We start from the raw sequence: 16321 nt of genomic DNA on the forward strand, positions 1-16321 counted from the left end.
AATTAGCTACAAAACTCCTGTGAGAAGTTTAGAATAATATGTATAAGTGCCATAGTCATGGTTAACATAAGCGCTAAGCTCGTGTGGCAGAGCAGTGGTTGTAACTGTATGCTTTTAAAATTCATTGCATTTGCTGAGATTTTTTTTCTGGTAAAACAGTACCAAAGTCCTGGTAAAAAAACCCCAGTGAGTTCTGGGAGCTCAACTTCCTTAGATTTCTCTCATAGTCTCAGTGCTGATGGATGTTAAATACACAAGATCAGCAACTAAGGGCAGACAAAGCCCTGATCCAAACAAGAAAGCTGCATAGACAAGTGGCTACAATGCCATCTATAATGGCATCCTGTCAATCAACTGGCTACAAGGGCTACAATTCCATGTACCAAACACTGCAGTGTTAACAGGAAGCAGAAGAAGCAGATCTTCCTGTCCTGAACTCACAGCAAAGTATTTTTTGCAGCCTTGTATTCATCAGCTTCCCAAATACCATTCCTAACCTGTAGAATCTGTCAACATCAGGCTATAAACAATGTCAAGAGCCATCTTTTTCTTACATTTGTGTGCAGGGGCAACCACAGTGAGACTCTAAGGTGATAAGGTATTTCAAAATACTATTAAACCCACTGGCTAATTGGAGTCCAATCTGGGACTAAAGATCCATTTTCACCCATGGAATGTGCCCCGTGCCACATTCAGTGATAGGCAGCAAATGGCTGGGGAAGTTAGAATTAGATTTTTCCAGTACTGTACTAGGTGTCCTACTAGCCACTTTCTTTGAGCCACTTTCCTGTAGATTCATTTTGGAGAAAAATGTACAATGAAACTACTCTACTAACACCACCCTTGAAGCATTTGTTCTCTACTTTCTTTAGAGTATAACTACTGAATCTTCCTTGAAAAGATGTATGTATATTTTAGATGTTGAGAAGCAACTTTTCAGCTTACAAGAATCAGGTCTGGCAGCTCTCTGGGCTCATTCCCATTACAGGAAATAATTCATGTTCTTTTATGACGATTTCTAGCTAAGATGGTCTGACACAAATGACAGATAAGCCAGCTCTTTGTGGATGAATGGGCCTTGTCATAGCTGTAGGAATCCCACTACAATTGAAAACACTTCTCTGCTTTGTATTACGATGAATTGACTGTTTAGTAACAGATTTTGTGATTTTGTGCCTGTGATTTGGGGAGTTTATAGTTTCAGATCTTCTACAATTCTGTAGTCTGCCTATTTATTGTTCCTTTTATGTAAACAAGCTCAGTGCCAGAAGAGTTCAAACCTCTTTGATCAGTTTACTTACAGTGAGAAGGTTCCACATGTTCCTTCACATTCAGTCATGACAACACTGTGCTCAGAACGACAGCCCTTATAGATGATAAAGTCTTTTCTTTCACGGACAGAGCATGGTGTGGGACTATCCAGAGGTGCACCTACAGGGAAAGATCAGGAAACATTCAGTGATACTGCCCCAGAAGTTCCTTGCAGTTCAGTACTCTCTGGGATTCACCTGTGCACTCAAATAATTGTCTTAAGTGGTCTTTCCGATCCAGTTTAAACTTTCTCAGAGAGATTGGATGGTGAATGCTTGGAATATCAAACATAAATACAAAAGTATATATTTAATTACAAATATACCAGCTTCTATGGCTGAAAAATAGGTTGACTTAAGAAGAAAATTTATTCTCTGCATTGTTGATTCAGGTACATTGGTATACTTACAGGTTTTGCAACAACCATTAGGTAAGAGTGTAATAGTTCCCTAAAAAAACAAAGAAACAGGAAAAAGAGTATTATTTTCTTTACATGTACTAGAGAGGCTTCTAGACCAATAACTGAGGAGAGCAATGCCTCAAAGGCTGGAAATAACAATGAATACTAGCATTGATCTGAATAAACAAAGATAAAGGTCTCTTCCAGACTTGAAATCTATCCATTTACAAAGAATTGTGGAAATAAAGATAACGATTTGAAGGAATTCTGCAGTTAACATCATACAATTCTCCCTCAGATAAAATAAAAAAATGCTTTCTCAGGGAATTCTATTCTTTTGCCTTTGGGACAAAAAAACCTCAGTGAAACATCATCAGAGCTTAGCTTAACTTTTGTTGCTAGTTAGGTGGCTGAACTAAAGTGAAATAATCTATGCACTGGGCAATGAATAAGTTTTCCATATTTACTTACAGGTTTGCATCTCTCCTCATTGAATGCTGGGCAGGTAATCTCAGATGTGGAAGAGATAAATTGGTTGCGGATATTTAGACAGCTATAAATGGTGCAGTTGTTGTAAGGATCATTTTTAAACTCTCCAGGCTGCAAGAGAAATACAAAACATAATAAAGAAAGCCGAAGGGAGTTCAGACAAAAATTTTCATGTCCTCTAACAATTACTTCCCTCTTGTTTTCCAGTTGATTGTTTTTAGGTTAACAGTCATTTTGGATACACATTATTACATGTATTGCAGTATGCCATACATGCAGAGAATCCTCAGTTTTACATGGGGATCCTTTTGGAAAAGAAAAACTCCTCTAAAATATGTAGAGTACATTAGTGTTATTAAAGTCACACATGCCAAAGGATTTTGCCTAGGGAAAGCTAAATTTTATACGGTAATAAAGAACAATGCTAAACTTTCACCATACAGGGGTGATAGAATTGTTTCATATGCAGGGTTTATTAGTGTTTTCCAGTGCACAGAAATCGAATAATATAGAAAAGACCAGGCTTCTAGGCATCACAAAAAAACTCCTTCCAATGGTATTGGATTCGTCATTCCAAGAATAGCCTTCCAGAAAATTTGATTTCATGAGTCCTCCTTTCAGGCTAAAAATCTGTAGGTGGGCTTTGCTTTAGATAAGCCTTTAACCTTTTAAGTGCAAGCCTACACTAAGCCTTATTTCCGACAAGGAAATGTTACCTCTTAGAAGGCAAGGAGTTTAGAAATTTGGGAGAGGTGTGAGATGTAGAGCATACTTACACTCAAGATGAGGTCAGAACTGCTTCCTGTATGTATAACACACTTAGTCTGCACACATTTTCCACAGCATTCACCTTTCACTGGATGACGTTCATATCCCTAGATATTAAAATGAATTAAAAATGTAAACACTATGATAGATGCATTTTTGAGAAATAAGTGAAAATACACTAAGATATTAATTAATTATGCTTTGAAGTGCACTCTAGACTTGTGCCCTTTTTGCCTTTGGATGACAAGTAGGCTATAGATAGAATAAATTAAAGCACTATAATAAATAGTACTAATAATTAAATATCACTCCATTAAGTGCTCTATAGAAATTTCCCATCTAATCCTCCCAATGTGAACTGAATAATGTAAGTCACACAGTAAAAGTTCATGCAGTAGGTTGCTCAAGGACAGCTGGTATACATATTGGAGTTGGACTCTGAATTTCTGCTCCCTGTCCTTCGCTTATACAACTCATTGATGAAACTGCTTTTCATGTATATGGATATTTGGCGTGTGAGTTTTGTTTGTTTTAAGTTTATCACTTACTGGTTCACAATGTGTGTTGCATGGAATTTGTTCACACGAGATGATATTCAGTTGAGTGCTGATGTTAACTTCATTAGTGCAGATACAATTCTGACACTTATCAACAAAGACTGAGGAATTAGGCTGTAAATTTTAACAAAAAGAAGGTTCGTTTATTAATGAGCTATGACATGTGTAGCTGACATTTCTTAATTTCCAAAAAGTCTGTAAACCAAGCAGTGGAAAAGGAAATAATCATAAATACTATTAGATATCTACTTGACTAGCCATTTATGAAGAGAATATTTTAAATACTCAATTTAATTTAACATGTTTGTATCTTGAAGTCCTGTAAAGCAATGACAAACTCAGATATTAAAATGACAAGAGTCATACAAATATCTGTTATAAAACAACTATTAGACCAAAAAGAATTCATTGGGAATCTAAGTCTGTTTAGAAAAATATTTATGTACAAGGCTTTTTATTTTTGAAAGAGAGCCTTTAAAGTGCAACAATATGCTGTCAGTAAATGTGCATCATATTTTTAAAATGTTTGCACACTTAAACCTAAACCCAAATCTGTCTCTTATCCTGAAATACAAAGAGTTCTTTAGTCTCTTTTACACACAGAAATCTTTCAGAAAACATTTAGGCTTTTTGAAATTGATGAATTCTAACAGGAATTTGAAAATTTCTAATACATTGATTGTACTAGATAAAACTCTAATTACAGTACTGATTAAGTATACCAACTGGTCTTTTAAGCATTTTCAAAGGCTATTGAAAAGGGAACTTACCAAGAACTCTGCGTTCTGATGTACACAGACCCTCTTGGGAACTGTTAACAAGCAGGGAGTTAGGTGGTTACATAGAGGAGGGGAAGAAAATGCCCAAACCAAAACTATTTTCTTCCTCAAAGTACCACAATATGTTCATTGGTTATTCCCCATTTCTGGTAGCAGATATCACAAAATAAGTTATAAGAACAAATACTGCATGTGCAAAAGCAAATAAAGATTTGGCCCAAAATATGCAGTCCAGTTCATTGCTAAGAATGTCCAGTTAACACATACAAGTAGTTCCCTGTTTCAATGATCAAAACAGAACAGACTTTGTAAAGCTATCTTCTATTTGGGATGGTTACAGTGATATTTTGCTAAATTAAACTGAGAACACAGTCTTTATTTATTCTGTATATGTGTTCATATGTACTTACAACCAGGAAAATGGAACTTGAGGTACATGAGCTGTATCTAAATTTGCAGTTGTTTGTCATATCTATAGTAGTAGTAAGCAATTTGTAGTATCTGACTGTGTTTATTACCTTTCAATACACTAATGCATACAGTCTTACTGTGATGCTAAATTATGTAATATATAATGCTAATCATTGCAATATTTTTCAAGAGACTTACCACACTGGTACACAGGACAGCACTGACCACTGGGAATATGAGAATGAACTTCAAATCCCAGTGTACACTTGGGGACTTTAGCCACGCACAAGCTTGTATTACATTCTGGAGGAAAAAAAAAACAAACAAAAAACCAAAGCCAAAACATTAAATCATGACTACTAGAAATAAGCATCTACTAAAGCATTTAGGACTTTCCATTGTTAGGAAATAGTCCAGATTCGCTCCAAAGAAACAAATTGCAGAAAGACAATACATTCTTTCCTAGTGGGTTCAGGTACTGGATTGGACAACTGCACTAGTTTATGACTCATTTTCAGGTGTGTAATTACAAAGTATTGAAAAAGTATCACAACAGCTGCTGTCTCTAAGGTTGTAGGCAACTGACATGAAACAAAAACCCACATAGAATTTTGTAATCTATTTACATTTTACTTGAATAAGATGTGGTCCTGAATTATAGATCGAGTTGAGACCCATATTTGTAAATTCTGTTATGCTGGGTCATTACAATATTAAAGAATATTTTCCCTGACACTGGACAAACTGATATTAAAAAGCATGAGGAAAGGCACTCTTTCCTGACTCCCTGCTTCGGGTCTCTGGTGCTATACTAGTTCAGTAGTCTTTTCTGTTCCTAAAAGATATAAAAATCTGGAAACAAAAGTATAAACTCACTGCAGGTGACAATGGGGCAGCAGGAATCTTCAGAATTGACTTCATTGACTTCATAGAATCCTTCTCCATCACAACTGGTCTTATTTTGTTTGGCACATTCATGAGGTTGACATACAATGCCATTTCCACCTTCCAGGCAAACACAGTCCTGACAGTCTACTGTAAACTTTTCCCCAAACTGTCATTAAAGAAAATAAAGTGAGCAATTGTGTGGATATCAATTAAAATGAATGGAAGCAAAAAAGAGAAAGGGAGCAAAAAGTTGAGAGACCATAAAAAAAGACTGCACCAGTGAGTACACTCCCCCCTCCCCACCTCCAGCTTCTACTCAAAATACAAAAGCACATGGCAGCATACCTCTCTTGGTACCTTATCCACTCCGACACAGCCTGTGAAAATATCAAAATTAATTTCCATTACCAGTCATGTTACTGTAGACATCTGTACTATATGCTGTATGAGTACTGCGTATAGTCAGATCTATGTTGCGTATATAAGAAGGAAACAACAAAGCAGAAACAAATATGCATCTAACTGAAGCAGTAAAACTCACCACAGGTTTTCACACAGACATCTATGCCAGAGTCAAACAACATCGTTCCATTAGGACAGAAACAGCCTTCCACATATTTAGTTGAAGTTTCATTTTGTTGACTGTATGAGACAAAATGTTCAGAAAGCATCATTACTGTCATAGGCATGCAGGGGAAGATTATGCCAAATAATCCTTCATTGAAGGCAAATGATCTGCACATTTGTGATACAGTAATTGTCAATTTTCCTGTTTGGAATAGCCAAATAGCATAAACAGTACAGGCACCCAGATTCAGGACCAAACTGTGTTCAGTTCTGGGCCCCTCACCACAAGAAGGTTGTTTAGGCTCTGGAAAAAGTCCAGAGAAGAGCAACAAAGCTGGTGAAGGGGCTGGAGAGCAGGTCTTACGAGGAGCAGCTGAGAGAGCTGGGGTTGTTTAGCCTGGAGAAGAGGAGGCTGAGGGGAGACCTCATTACTCTCTACAACTACCTGAAAGGAGGTTGTAGAGAGGAGGGAGCTGGCCTCTTCTCCCAAGTGATGGGGGACAGGACAAGAGGGAATGGCCTCAAGCTCCGCCAGGGGAGATTTAGGCTGGACATTAGGAAAAAATTCTTCACAGAAAGGGTGATTGGGAACTGGAACAGGCTGCCCAGGGAGGTGGTTGATTCACCTTCCCTGGAGGTGTTTAAGGCACGGGTGGACGAGGTGCTAAGGGGCATGGTTTAGTGTTTGATAGGAATGGTTGGACTTGATGATCCGGTGGGTCTCTTCCAACCTGATTGTTCTATGATTCTATGATTTGACAGTCAATTTAAGACATGACAGAAGCCTAATTTCTTTTATCCACATATGTATTAGACATGACTGAACAGTTGTATGGGCTATAACTAACAGTGAAGGAATTATTTACCTTGATTTGCAGGTTATCTCTTTAATAGGACCACATGCTCTGTATTCTTTATTTGAGGGGCATTTATAAGCTGAAATGGAAGAATAAAGAGGAGGAAGAGCTCAGTAACAATATAGTACAAAATCTGTGTTCTCTTGTGCCAAGAAATTAAACACTGACTGCTCATTCTTCTATGTATCTTTGACAATCTTGAGAAGCAAAAGGAAAAAAGCAGATATCAGACTCATCTCTCTGTATGGAAGTTTTTATGCAATTCAGCCATAGAGATGTAGCATTTACTGTGCATTAAGGAGATAAAGCCAAGAGTCTACATCTTGCCTACAATTTTTTCATAATTTTGGTCTCTTTTACACAAGTTCTCAAAGGGGAGTGTATCCCTACTCTGTCCTCCTCTTACGATAGCTGAAAATGAATGCTTATGTCACTAAATAAAGAATGATCTGCTAATGGTCGCAAAACACAAAACTCAAAACACAGAACTGCCTGTGTACAAGGAAGTATCTATGGATACGTATGTTGCTGGTACAGTCAACGGATGTGTATTTTTGCAGGCTCATTTGTCACTTCAATTGTTAAAAATGTTACCTGCAAAAATTACTTAGGAAAGCAGCCAGTGTGATTTACTGGTGTAAGCAATATAGCTTACTATTAAGACATCCTTGCTGAAAGAGTTCCATAGAAGCTTCCCTAATAGTTCAGGATAAATAACCAAACACTTACAACAGACACCATCAGTATGATTTCTCCAATCGATGCATACACCTTGATCAGCACAGGTGGCAGCATAGATCTGCAGACTTGAACATTCCAGGTCTAAGTTGGGAAGTACACAACTATCAAAAACGCAGGCTGCATAGTACTTCTCCGGCTGGACAAATTTGTGGCATGGCTCAAACACACTAGAAACAGAAACGTGTGTCATTGTTATCTACTGAATAATCCATGAGTTCTTTAGTGTGTTTACCATACCATAAAAAGGCCACAGTGGCACTTAAGGAGATGTGAGCAAGGACAGTTACAGAGAGATTTCTACTAAAAGCACTTATCTCAATTGTAATATTTAAATATAGTTTGAAGTATTCTCCCCTCACCCGCAAAACACTCAGGCACCAATATGAGTAGTAGACTACTGAATATGAGTAGTAGACTACTGAAACTATGAGTAGTAGACTACTGAATGTAGTCCAGGAGCTACATTCATATTATCAAGTGTAGTCATGAGCTACTCGTTAAAAAAATATTTTGTGTTTTTTTTTGTTTTGCTTTAATCCTGACACAACATTCCAAAAATTAAGATGTCTGTTTTGAGTTCTTCTCCATTTTCTGCTAAGTGAATGTGGGAAAAAGCAAGAGCATAATTTGGTGGAGAGCACAGACCATAGAAGACTGTGAGAACCTCAAGAGAAGTTAATGTAGTAGCCAGAGGGTCATAAGCAAACTATCACCGAAGAATTACATCTAGAAACACTAAAAGTATGGAAACAACCCACAAAGCTACAAGAAATCGAGTAATACTTAATTAGAAGATCAAAGACATATAAATCCCAGAGGAATATCTACCTTCCCAAAAGAAGCTTGCAGATGGAAGATTCTTTGCAAGGTTGTGTTGGGGTTGTGCTAGGTGCTTTTGTTGGAATTAGGCCTGGAGAGCACTGTGGTTTGGAGGGATCAACAACTTGCCAATGATCTGCCATTGTTTCACAGTTTTCTGCAATGTTTCCATTTGGCAACATGCAGTCATCTGCTGTGTTGTTATTGCAGGTACCTAAAATCGGTAAGAGAAAGAATTCAATCACAGATTTTTGTTATTTAATTCCACTTATCTTTGTGGCACGGCTGTCATTTCCCTGTTTGTTGTTTTCTAAAAGTACAAAAATTACGTAAGTAAAGTAAGCCTTACCACACTGTCCATGAGTGTTGTTACCAAACAGGCTATAAGGCATTCTGATAGAAAAGGACAGGCCGTTGTAGGTCATATTCATTTTTAGTTCAGGAATGTCCACTACACAATTTATGCCAGACTTATAGATGCTCACGCCAAATTTTTTATAAGGTAAAGCCACTGCCTGTTTGTTTACTGTCACCTAATAAATCAAAGAAAACAGAAAAGATACATCTATTTAGTTTGATTTTAGAAAACAATTGATTATTCACTACTTCGCATTGAAGATAGAATGTAAAGGCAACTAATGTGCTTTTCATTTCTAAAAGTGTCCCTGCATTTTCTTTTATGTTACTAGAAAGTGGAACTTTCCTTCTCTGAATGAAAGAAAAGGCCTATCAGCCACTGATAAACTGTTCTAAAATTCAGAGTTTAAACCAGCTAAATTCTAACAGTAGCCATTATATACCTATGGAACACACACTACTGCTTTTACTCATCAACAGTAGGTTTCTTCACTCTGTAATAAAAAACAGAGATCTGTGCATTGCAAATTTTCAACGGTATGGTGCAACCTAACATATTATTCCCAAACACTAACGTTAAAAAAAATAAACCGAAGAAACTCCACAAAAGCCTATAACTGAACATTTCTTAGAGAGTTTTGAAGCCCCAGAGCTGGGATATCATTTTTATCAATGAAATAAACACATAAGAGCCCCTATTCTGAAAAATTAAAAAGACAACACCAAAGATATTAATGATATTTTTAAAAAATGCTTAAGTCTGGTACTTTAACTGTTACATCACATTTACGTCATATCCTGCCATTCAACATTTATTCTTTTCTTTTGCTGTTATGAAAATGAATTTATTTTATATCCTTAAATGAATTTATTTTATATCCTTAACTCTTATCAAATGTCCATGTTTGTGCGTTGTAGGAATTTTTCTCCATTTTCAGAGTTAAGAAAGGGGTCCTTCAAAATAATCTTATTTTATAATCCAAACTGATATCTCATCTAAAACATAGATTCCTTTTTAATTTTTTATCCAAACATTCTGATATAGTTTTCAGGTTGATGCTATGCTAATATATTAATCAAGAAATCAGAAGTAAGATTTTAAAATACCTCTACTTGTAGAGTATTTGGTTTGATTGTTGCTATGCGCACTTCCTGAGTCTCGTGTCTCACAATAAGTGTTCGAGGACAGGACACTACATCCCGTGTATCACAATGGTAGTTATCAATGTAGACACCAAAGTTATCCACTTTCTTATCAATCTCTTCCACAAGAACATATGTACAATTTCCTTGGAAGCTGTAGTACAGTCCATCAAATGTCATGTAATGTGGGTCTCCCCAGCCAGTGCAATAGCCTACAAAAACATACAGCTAGGTTAGCTTCTAATGGCAACATGCAGAATCAAATCAGACTACAGACAAAATCTGTAGATGTGGGATTCACCTCACCTAAATTTAAGCATTCATATTTTTAAAGTGTATCTGAAGTCCAACACAAAAAAAAAAAAATCCCGAGACTGTGCCTGTAACTCCTTTTATTTAAAAAAATAAGAAAATCAATTACAATCACCCTCAAAACAGTTCCTTCTGAGTTGACACACAGCTGCATACAATGCTACCAATGTACAAAGCAGTTCTGCAGATAAGTGTCTGAAAGGCTATTGAGGAACTGTCGTTATTGCTTTCATATCTTCTACTAATATAGCATCTTTCCTTTGAGCACCAATCTGATCTTTGGGTGAGGGAGCCAGGTCTGATGAACAGGGTGGGTGCTCAAGCACAGTGATGTTATCAGCTAAAAACTGCTTCACAGTCAAAGCATTGTGGGCTGACACACACTGACATTTTCCAGCTGAGGTTAAGAAAATATCTGTATTTGAACACACATCCACTCCCTTCCCACTCTTGGTTCCTGAGCTATAGGGTTACTCTCAGGATTTTTTGTGTCAAAACTCATATGTCAATGCATTAGCTCATCATCTGGAATTCATCTATAACAGAGAAAAATAGACACTTTCAGGGTGCAATTTCTGGTAGAAAATCCAACTTATTTCTGGTAGATAATTAAGAACAGGATTAACAATACCCTAGAGATACCTTTACTGATAGTTTGAACAAGTGACTTAGATGTAGGCTTCTAGCCTACAGATGTCTCCCTCTGGATGTGTAAATCCTACCTTGGGAGACCAATTTTTTCTACTAACACAACAGTTGTGTAGAAATGATGATAATCAAATTAAGTAAGAGTCCTTGATTAGCTAAAAAGAATTAAAGCAGCACCTCAAAAAGACAAACATTGGAAGTTCGCGGGTCACAATTTTGCATTTTACTTGTACCCTAATAAATATTGTTTTCTTTGCAGCCAGTACTGTTCCAACAAGAGATGAAATATTTAACAAAATATATACTTACAGTCACACTCCCAGTGCCAACAGCATCCATCCTCATCAATGACACGCACAGGAGAAAGCCCATTGGTACACGTAGGTTTAGGAGGTGGATTACAGATTACGGGAACCACCTGGATTATATCATCTTCTATACATATTGCCTTAGTGCAGTTACAGAGCCACCATGACTCACCTGACTGTGTTTGGAAAAAGAGGAAGAGGGGGAATAGAGAGAGAATACTTAGGAAGCTGTCAGACTGACAAATTACACCTGAATGTTTTTTCCAGACTTTCAAAAGACCGTATGTTTATTGGCAAGTTTTTACCCAGTAGAAATCTGAAAATGAGAAGGAAGCACAGCAGTCAGCATTACCAAGGCCTGCAAGATAAGCTAGCACTACTGAGAGCTGCTAATTGGAAGGCATTACTTTTAAAAGTCATGCCAGTAACTTGAAGTGGGAATTGTCTTTTTCAGTTTCAGCTATCTAAAAATCAGATATTTTGTCTAATATCATCACCTAGACTCCCTCTGTAATCAACAGTGAAAGACACTGATCAATATCAGAGTATGGTCAAGCCCTTTGCATGAATACCCGGAACAGATTAACATCTAAAGCTACAGTGAACATCAGCTATTTGGGGAGTAATGTCTAAGGCGACTATGTGCACAGCTGGTGATTGTATGCATTATTTCATTCTTCCACCAGTTTTTCAGCCACACATAATTTTTATTTTTATCTGTGGATCTACTGAGCAAGTTTCTAGAATCTAAGCTGTGAGGAGGCTTTAGAAATGTACAGACATTAGCATGTCTGTGTCAGAGGTGGAGAGTTCAAAAAACCTCAGAACTCTGGGTCAAATTTCATGAGCATTTGAATGTGGTAATCTGTTTCACAATCCTCTCCTGAGACCAGGCTAGGACCACATAAGCTTCATTCCAAACTCAGACTAGTTCAGCCCTGTGATTTCTTGTCGGTCTGTACTGTAAACACGCAAACAACTTTTCCCCACTCTGGACCTATACAAAAGCAGAAAGAGAAAAGATAGTTTATCATCTCTTAGACCCTGGTTACTTCCTCATCAAAGCTATCCACAATAAAGACAAACAATGAGCTGTGATCTAACTTCTTAAAGAAAGCCTTTTAAAAACCATCCTTGCAGAACTGATGGTTGTATATAAGCTATCAAGCCAAATATCATTTGGAAGTCATGCTGAAGCAAGAATAGAAATAGAATGGAGAGAAATTTCCTTTTCTGTCTGGATTAATACCTGCTCTATATGACACTAACATTTAAATTATGTGCCTTGTCTGCACCCAAATCAGAATGCTAGAAAAATTATGAGATCTACTCACCACGTAAGATTCATTAGGTAAAATAGAACAATTTTTTCCAGGAGTGATTGGTGGTGCACTTGTAGTTGAAATTGAAGCACTGAGTGGAGTAGAATTTCTTGTAATGGTGACTGCACTTGATGGTGCTGTTGGCCCAGAAGTACTAGTTGAGCCAGGGGAAACACTTTTGAAGGTCGTGATGGTGGTTGCAGTAATTGTGGTAACGTTACTAGAGGTTGTTCCCGAACTGGTAGTAAAAGATTCTGTTGAAGTTGTACTAGAGGTGGTGACTGACACAGGGCTAGTTGATACTGATGGTGTGGATACAGTAGTGCTGGCTGCTGACCCTGGGGATGATGGTCCCAAAACTGTGGTGGTGGTTATGCCAGTTGATATTGTCGGAATAGTGTGAGTTGCAGTTGTTGTCATTGGGCTACTGGTTTCTGCTACTGTCATGGTGCTGTGGGAAGTGGAACCTGAGGATGTAGGGCCTGAAGTGGTGGTTTTGATGGTTGATCCTGTTTCAGTGACTCCAGAAATGGTGAGAGTCACTGAGCTTGTTGATACTGATGGTGGTGCAGTAGTGCTGGCTGTAGGCTCTGTGAAGGGTGGTCCTGAGGTTGTGGTGCCGATGGAGGTGGTAGGTGAGCTGGTCAGAGTAGTGGGAGTTGCAGTTATTGTCACTGGACTACCTTTTTCTGTTGCGACTGTGGTGCTGTGTGAAGTGGGTCCTAAAGATGATGTGCTGATAGAGGAGGTAGCTGATCCTGTCAGAGGAGTCACAGTCCTAATGGTAGTGGTTTTGATGCTTCTTGTTTCTGTTACCATTGTGGTGCTCTGGGGAGTGAGTTCTGAGGTTGTGGTGCTGCTGGTGGTGGTAAATGGACCTGTTGGAGTGCTGCCAGTCTCTGTGGTAGTGGTCTTAAGACTAGGTGTTTCTGCTACTGTTGTGGTGCTGTGGGGAACGGGTCCTGAGGGTGTAGGGCCTGAAGTGGTGGTTTTGATGGTTGATCCTTTTTCAGTGACTCCAGAGGTGGTGACTGTCATTGGGCTTGTTGATACAGATGGTGTTGACTGTTGAATAGTGGTACCTGTGGTAGACACTGTACTTACTATTTCTGTCGTTCTAGATGTTGGCAGTGGGGTAGCTGAAGGGGTGACTGCAGTACTCGTCTTTGTTGATATTTCTGTTTCAGGTGTTGTACCCTCTTTAAGACAGGAAGGAAACAGTATTTTATTTTAAGTAGGTAGATTGCATTTGTTATTAACTTCTTTTCATTTTCTACTAAGCAAATGGAATTCAACAGACCTAAGCATAGAGTACCTAGATAGAAATAAATCAGAAACTCTTTTATTAAGTGTTTAGGGTAACTGAGTTATTTATAAAGTCTTCATCTTCCTTTGGAAAAATTTATGTAAACACTTTATCAATAATAAATGTCAGATGGAACAGCTGTCTGTAGTGTTAAGATTTCATACTGCAGCAGAGAGTTTGGCAATCCCAAACCCAGGGGAATTCATTGAGTTTATCACTGAACTCTTTGGTTAATTCTTTATTGCTGTCATGAAATTTTCTGTGGACAAACCATGGTTCCCTGTGCTACTTTGTGTGGCTTGTTCATTCTAGCACTGGTTATGCTCAGTCATTTGATTCTACTGAAACTGAGCAGTCACTGGAGTAATCCACACCTAAAACCCAAGCTTTCAAGTTTGCTTACCCGCAAGCTATTTCAGCGTGCTACAAACACCATATTCACTTTTCTGCTTCCTCCTTTTCAACTGACCAAGCCAGTTTTAGTTAGCGATATGGGCCTTAATGGAGAATGCTTTGAAATAGCTTCTTATTAGAATTTTAGACCAGCCTCACAGCCATCTGTTTGAGCTTATACAGCATTAAGTGAGACACGTTGTAGATAGAGAAGCGTGGTATACATAATGAGACAACAGTCATAATGCTAGAGCACAGGAGGAAGCAAGACATGATTCTGATTCTACGTGAAACACATAAAACTAAACTTAGACTATAAATACACATATGATAAGGGGAAGGAAGAGCTTAGATTCTCCCATAATAAGGTAAAAAATAAAAACACATTTTAACAATTACTTTGTTGTTCTTGGGTAGGAGCCGTTGGAGTTTTGGTGAGTATTATTGGTGTTGGAAATGTAGACAAAGTAGTCTGAGCGGTGGGTAGTGTTGTGCTGGACGAAGTTGTTAACACTGAGGTGCTGCTGGTGGTGCTGCTGGGTGGCATAGTGGTACTGGCACTACTGGTGGGAGGCACTGGTGAAGTTGATGTGGGAATGGTTGTTGACAGAGTTGAAGGGGACATTGTGCTTGTTGTAGAAGAAGTTGGGCCAGTTGTGGTGGTCGGGCCAGTACTTGGATGACACTCTGGTATGTCGGGGACGCAGCAGACACTGATCTCATAGTTGAGGCAAACCGGCATTGGCTCTGTATCTCCTGGACCCTGATCCCAGTTATTACAGATGAGGCCTTTGTCAACACTGCATTCCACCTTCTGCCCTAAATCTGTGAGGGGAACATCAGGGAATTTCTCTGCTCGGCATGAAATATTTTCGGCCTGCACGCAGACCCAGGAGGAGTCGTTCTTCCTAATATTCTCAAAGGTTTCATAGTCACCACTGTTTTTGTCAGAACTGTTTGGGTAACTCACATCAATCCAATCTGTCCAGATGCAGTCACAGCCTGGGGGACGACAACAGGACCAACAATTAGAAGCAGCAGAGACAGAGACAAGAAGCCGGCATACCAGCACTTTTCCAGTGGTGCTTAGGGGGTCCACTGCCCAGAAAGGTGCCTCTTGAGCACTTCTAACAAATGTCAGCAAAAGCTGGAGGCATCAAAGCTCACTTGGAAGGGCAGGACTGCCCTTCTCTGCCCTACAAAGCATGTTAGGGCCCAGTCAGGACACAGACACCACTGAGACTTGTGTGTCTCCCTGCTGCAGCCAGGGCACTGTTTCATATAGGGCTATCCATCTGCCAAAAACTCTCCCTTAAGGGCAACACATGAGGTGGAAAATAACCAAGCACGGACTCCCGCCACCCACTAATTTTCCTGCGCCGCTCACACCGCCTCATTCAGATCACCTCACTCTCAAGGAGAAATGAAAGGCTCATGACCACTGAGGAAGCAGGCACAGGACAAGCACTACTGCCAAAACATCCACTTGCTCCCCAGCTGCATGCGTGCGTCTCGAGATCAAAATTCATGGGAAACCTAGGTGAATCTGGCTACCCAGAGCTTGGCCCACAGCAAGGGGTAACCTGCAGCCTGAAGCATTCCCCCATGCAGTAACACTAAAACCCAGTCTTCTTACAGCCAGAACTGCAGGTGATTGGCAGCAATCGCCACGGAGGCAACGCAAGGGGAGAAAGGGGAGAAAGTCTGCACAGCTGTGCCCAAACTCTGCCCAATAAGACAGTGCCACCAAAATCAAGCCCCACTCCCATCATACACCACGGGTCCCACAGGGAACATCATCTCATGCTGATTGACGAAGCCCAATATCAGCAAAAGGAATTCTTGCTCTCAGTTCAGTATCTGGCTGAGCTGGGCAGAGCCATGAGTGAGCACGAAAAGCCTTCTCTGAGCCCTGCTCAGTCAGAGAACACAAGACCTTCAACCC

The 16321-nt window shown here is 39.1% G+C and overlaps 1 protein-coding gene across 1 annotated transcript in view; it reads right to left on the bottom strand.

Annotated features, from left to right (window-relative positions):
* Positions 1 to 1297: 1297 nt before the first annotated feature.
* The window catches only part of MUC2 (mucin 2, oligomeric mucus/gel-forming), a 61968-nt gene continuing 46944 nt past the window's right edge, over positions 1298 to 16321 (bottom strand). Inside the window, exons 41-58 of the mRNA XM_069857122.1 lie at positions 14776 to 15378; positions 12690 to 13876; positions 11357 to 11531; positions 10052 to 10299; positions 8937 to 9120; positions 8597 to 8801; positions 7757 to 7935; positions 7037 to 7106; positions 6145 to 6245; positions 5949 to 5980; positions 5592 to 5769; positions 4914 to 5018; positions 4296 to 4336; positions 3517 to 3639; positions 2977 to 3075; positions 2183 to 2311; positions 1721 to 1760; positions 1298 to 1431 (exon numbers count right to left, since the gene is read on the bottom strand). Coding sequence (XP_069713223.1) covers positions 1298 to 1431; positions 1721 to 1760; positions 2183 to 2311; positions 2977 to 3075; positions 3517 to 3639; positions 4296 to 4336; positions 4914 to 5018; positions 5592 to 5769; positions 5949 to 5980; positions 6145 to 6245; positions 7037 to 7106; positions 7757 to 7935; positions 8597 to 8801; positions 8937 to 9120; positions 10052 to 10299; positions 11357 to 11531; positions 12690 to 13876; positions 14776 to 15378 — 3833 coding nt within the window. The remainder of the gene's footprint in view (positions 1432 to 1720; positions 1761 to 2182; positions 2312 to 2976; positions 3076 to 3516; positions 3640 to 4295; positions 4337 to 4913; positions 5019 to 5591; positions 5770 to 5948; positions 5981 to 6144; positions 6246 to 7036; positions 7107 to 7756; positions 7936 to 8596; positions 8802 to 8936; positions 9121 to 10051; positions 10300 to 11356; positions 11532 to 12689; positions 13877 to 14775; positions 15379 to 16321) is intronic.

Source organism: Phaenicophaeus curvirostris, chromosome 5 (assembly GCF_032191515.1).
Source record: "Phaenicophaeus curvirostris isolate KB17595 chromosome 5, BPBGC_Pcur_1.0, whole genome shotgun sequence".
Classification (NCBI taxonomy): domain Eukaryota; kingdom Metazoa; phylum Chordata; class Aves; order Cuculiformes; family Cuculidae; genus Phaenicophaeus; species Phaenicophaeus curvirostris.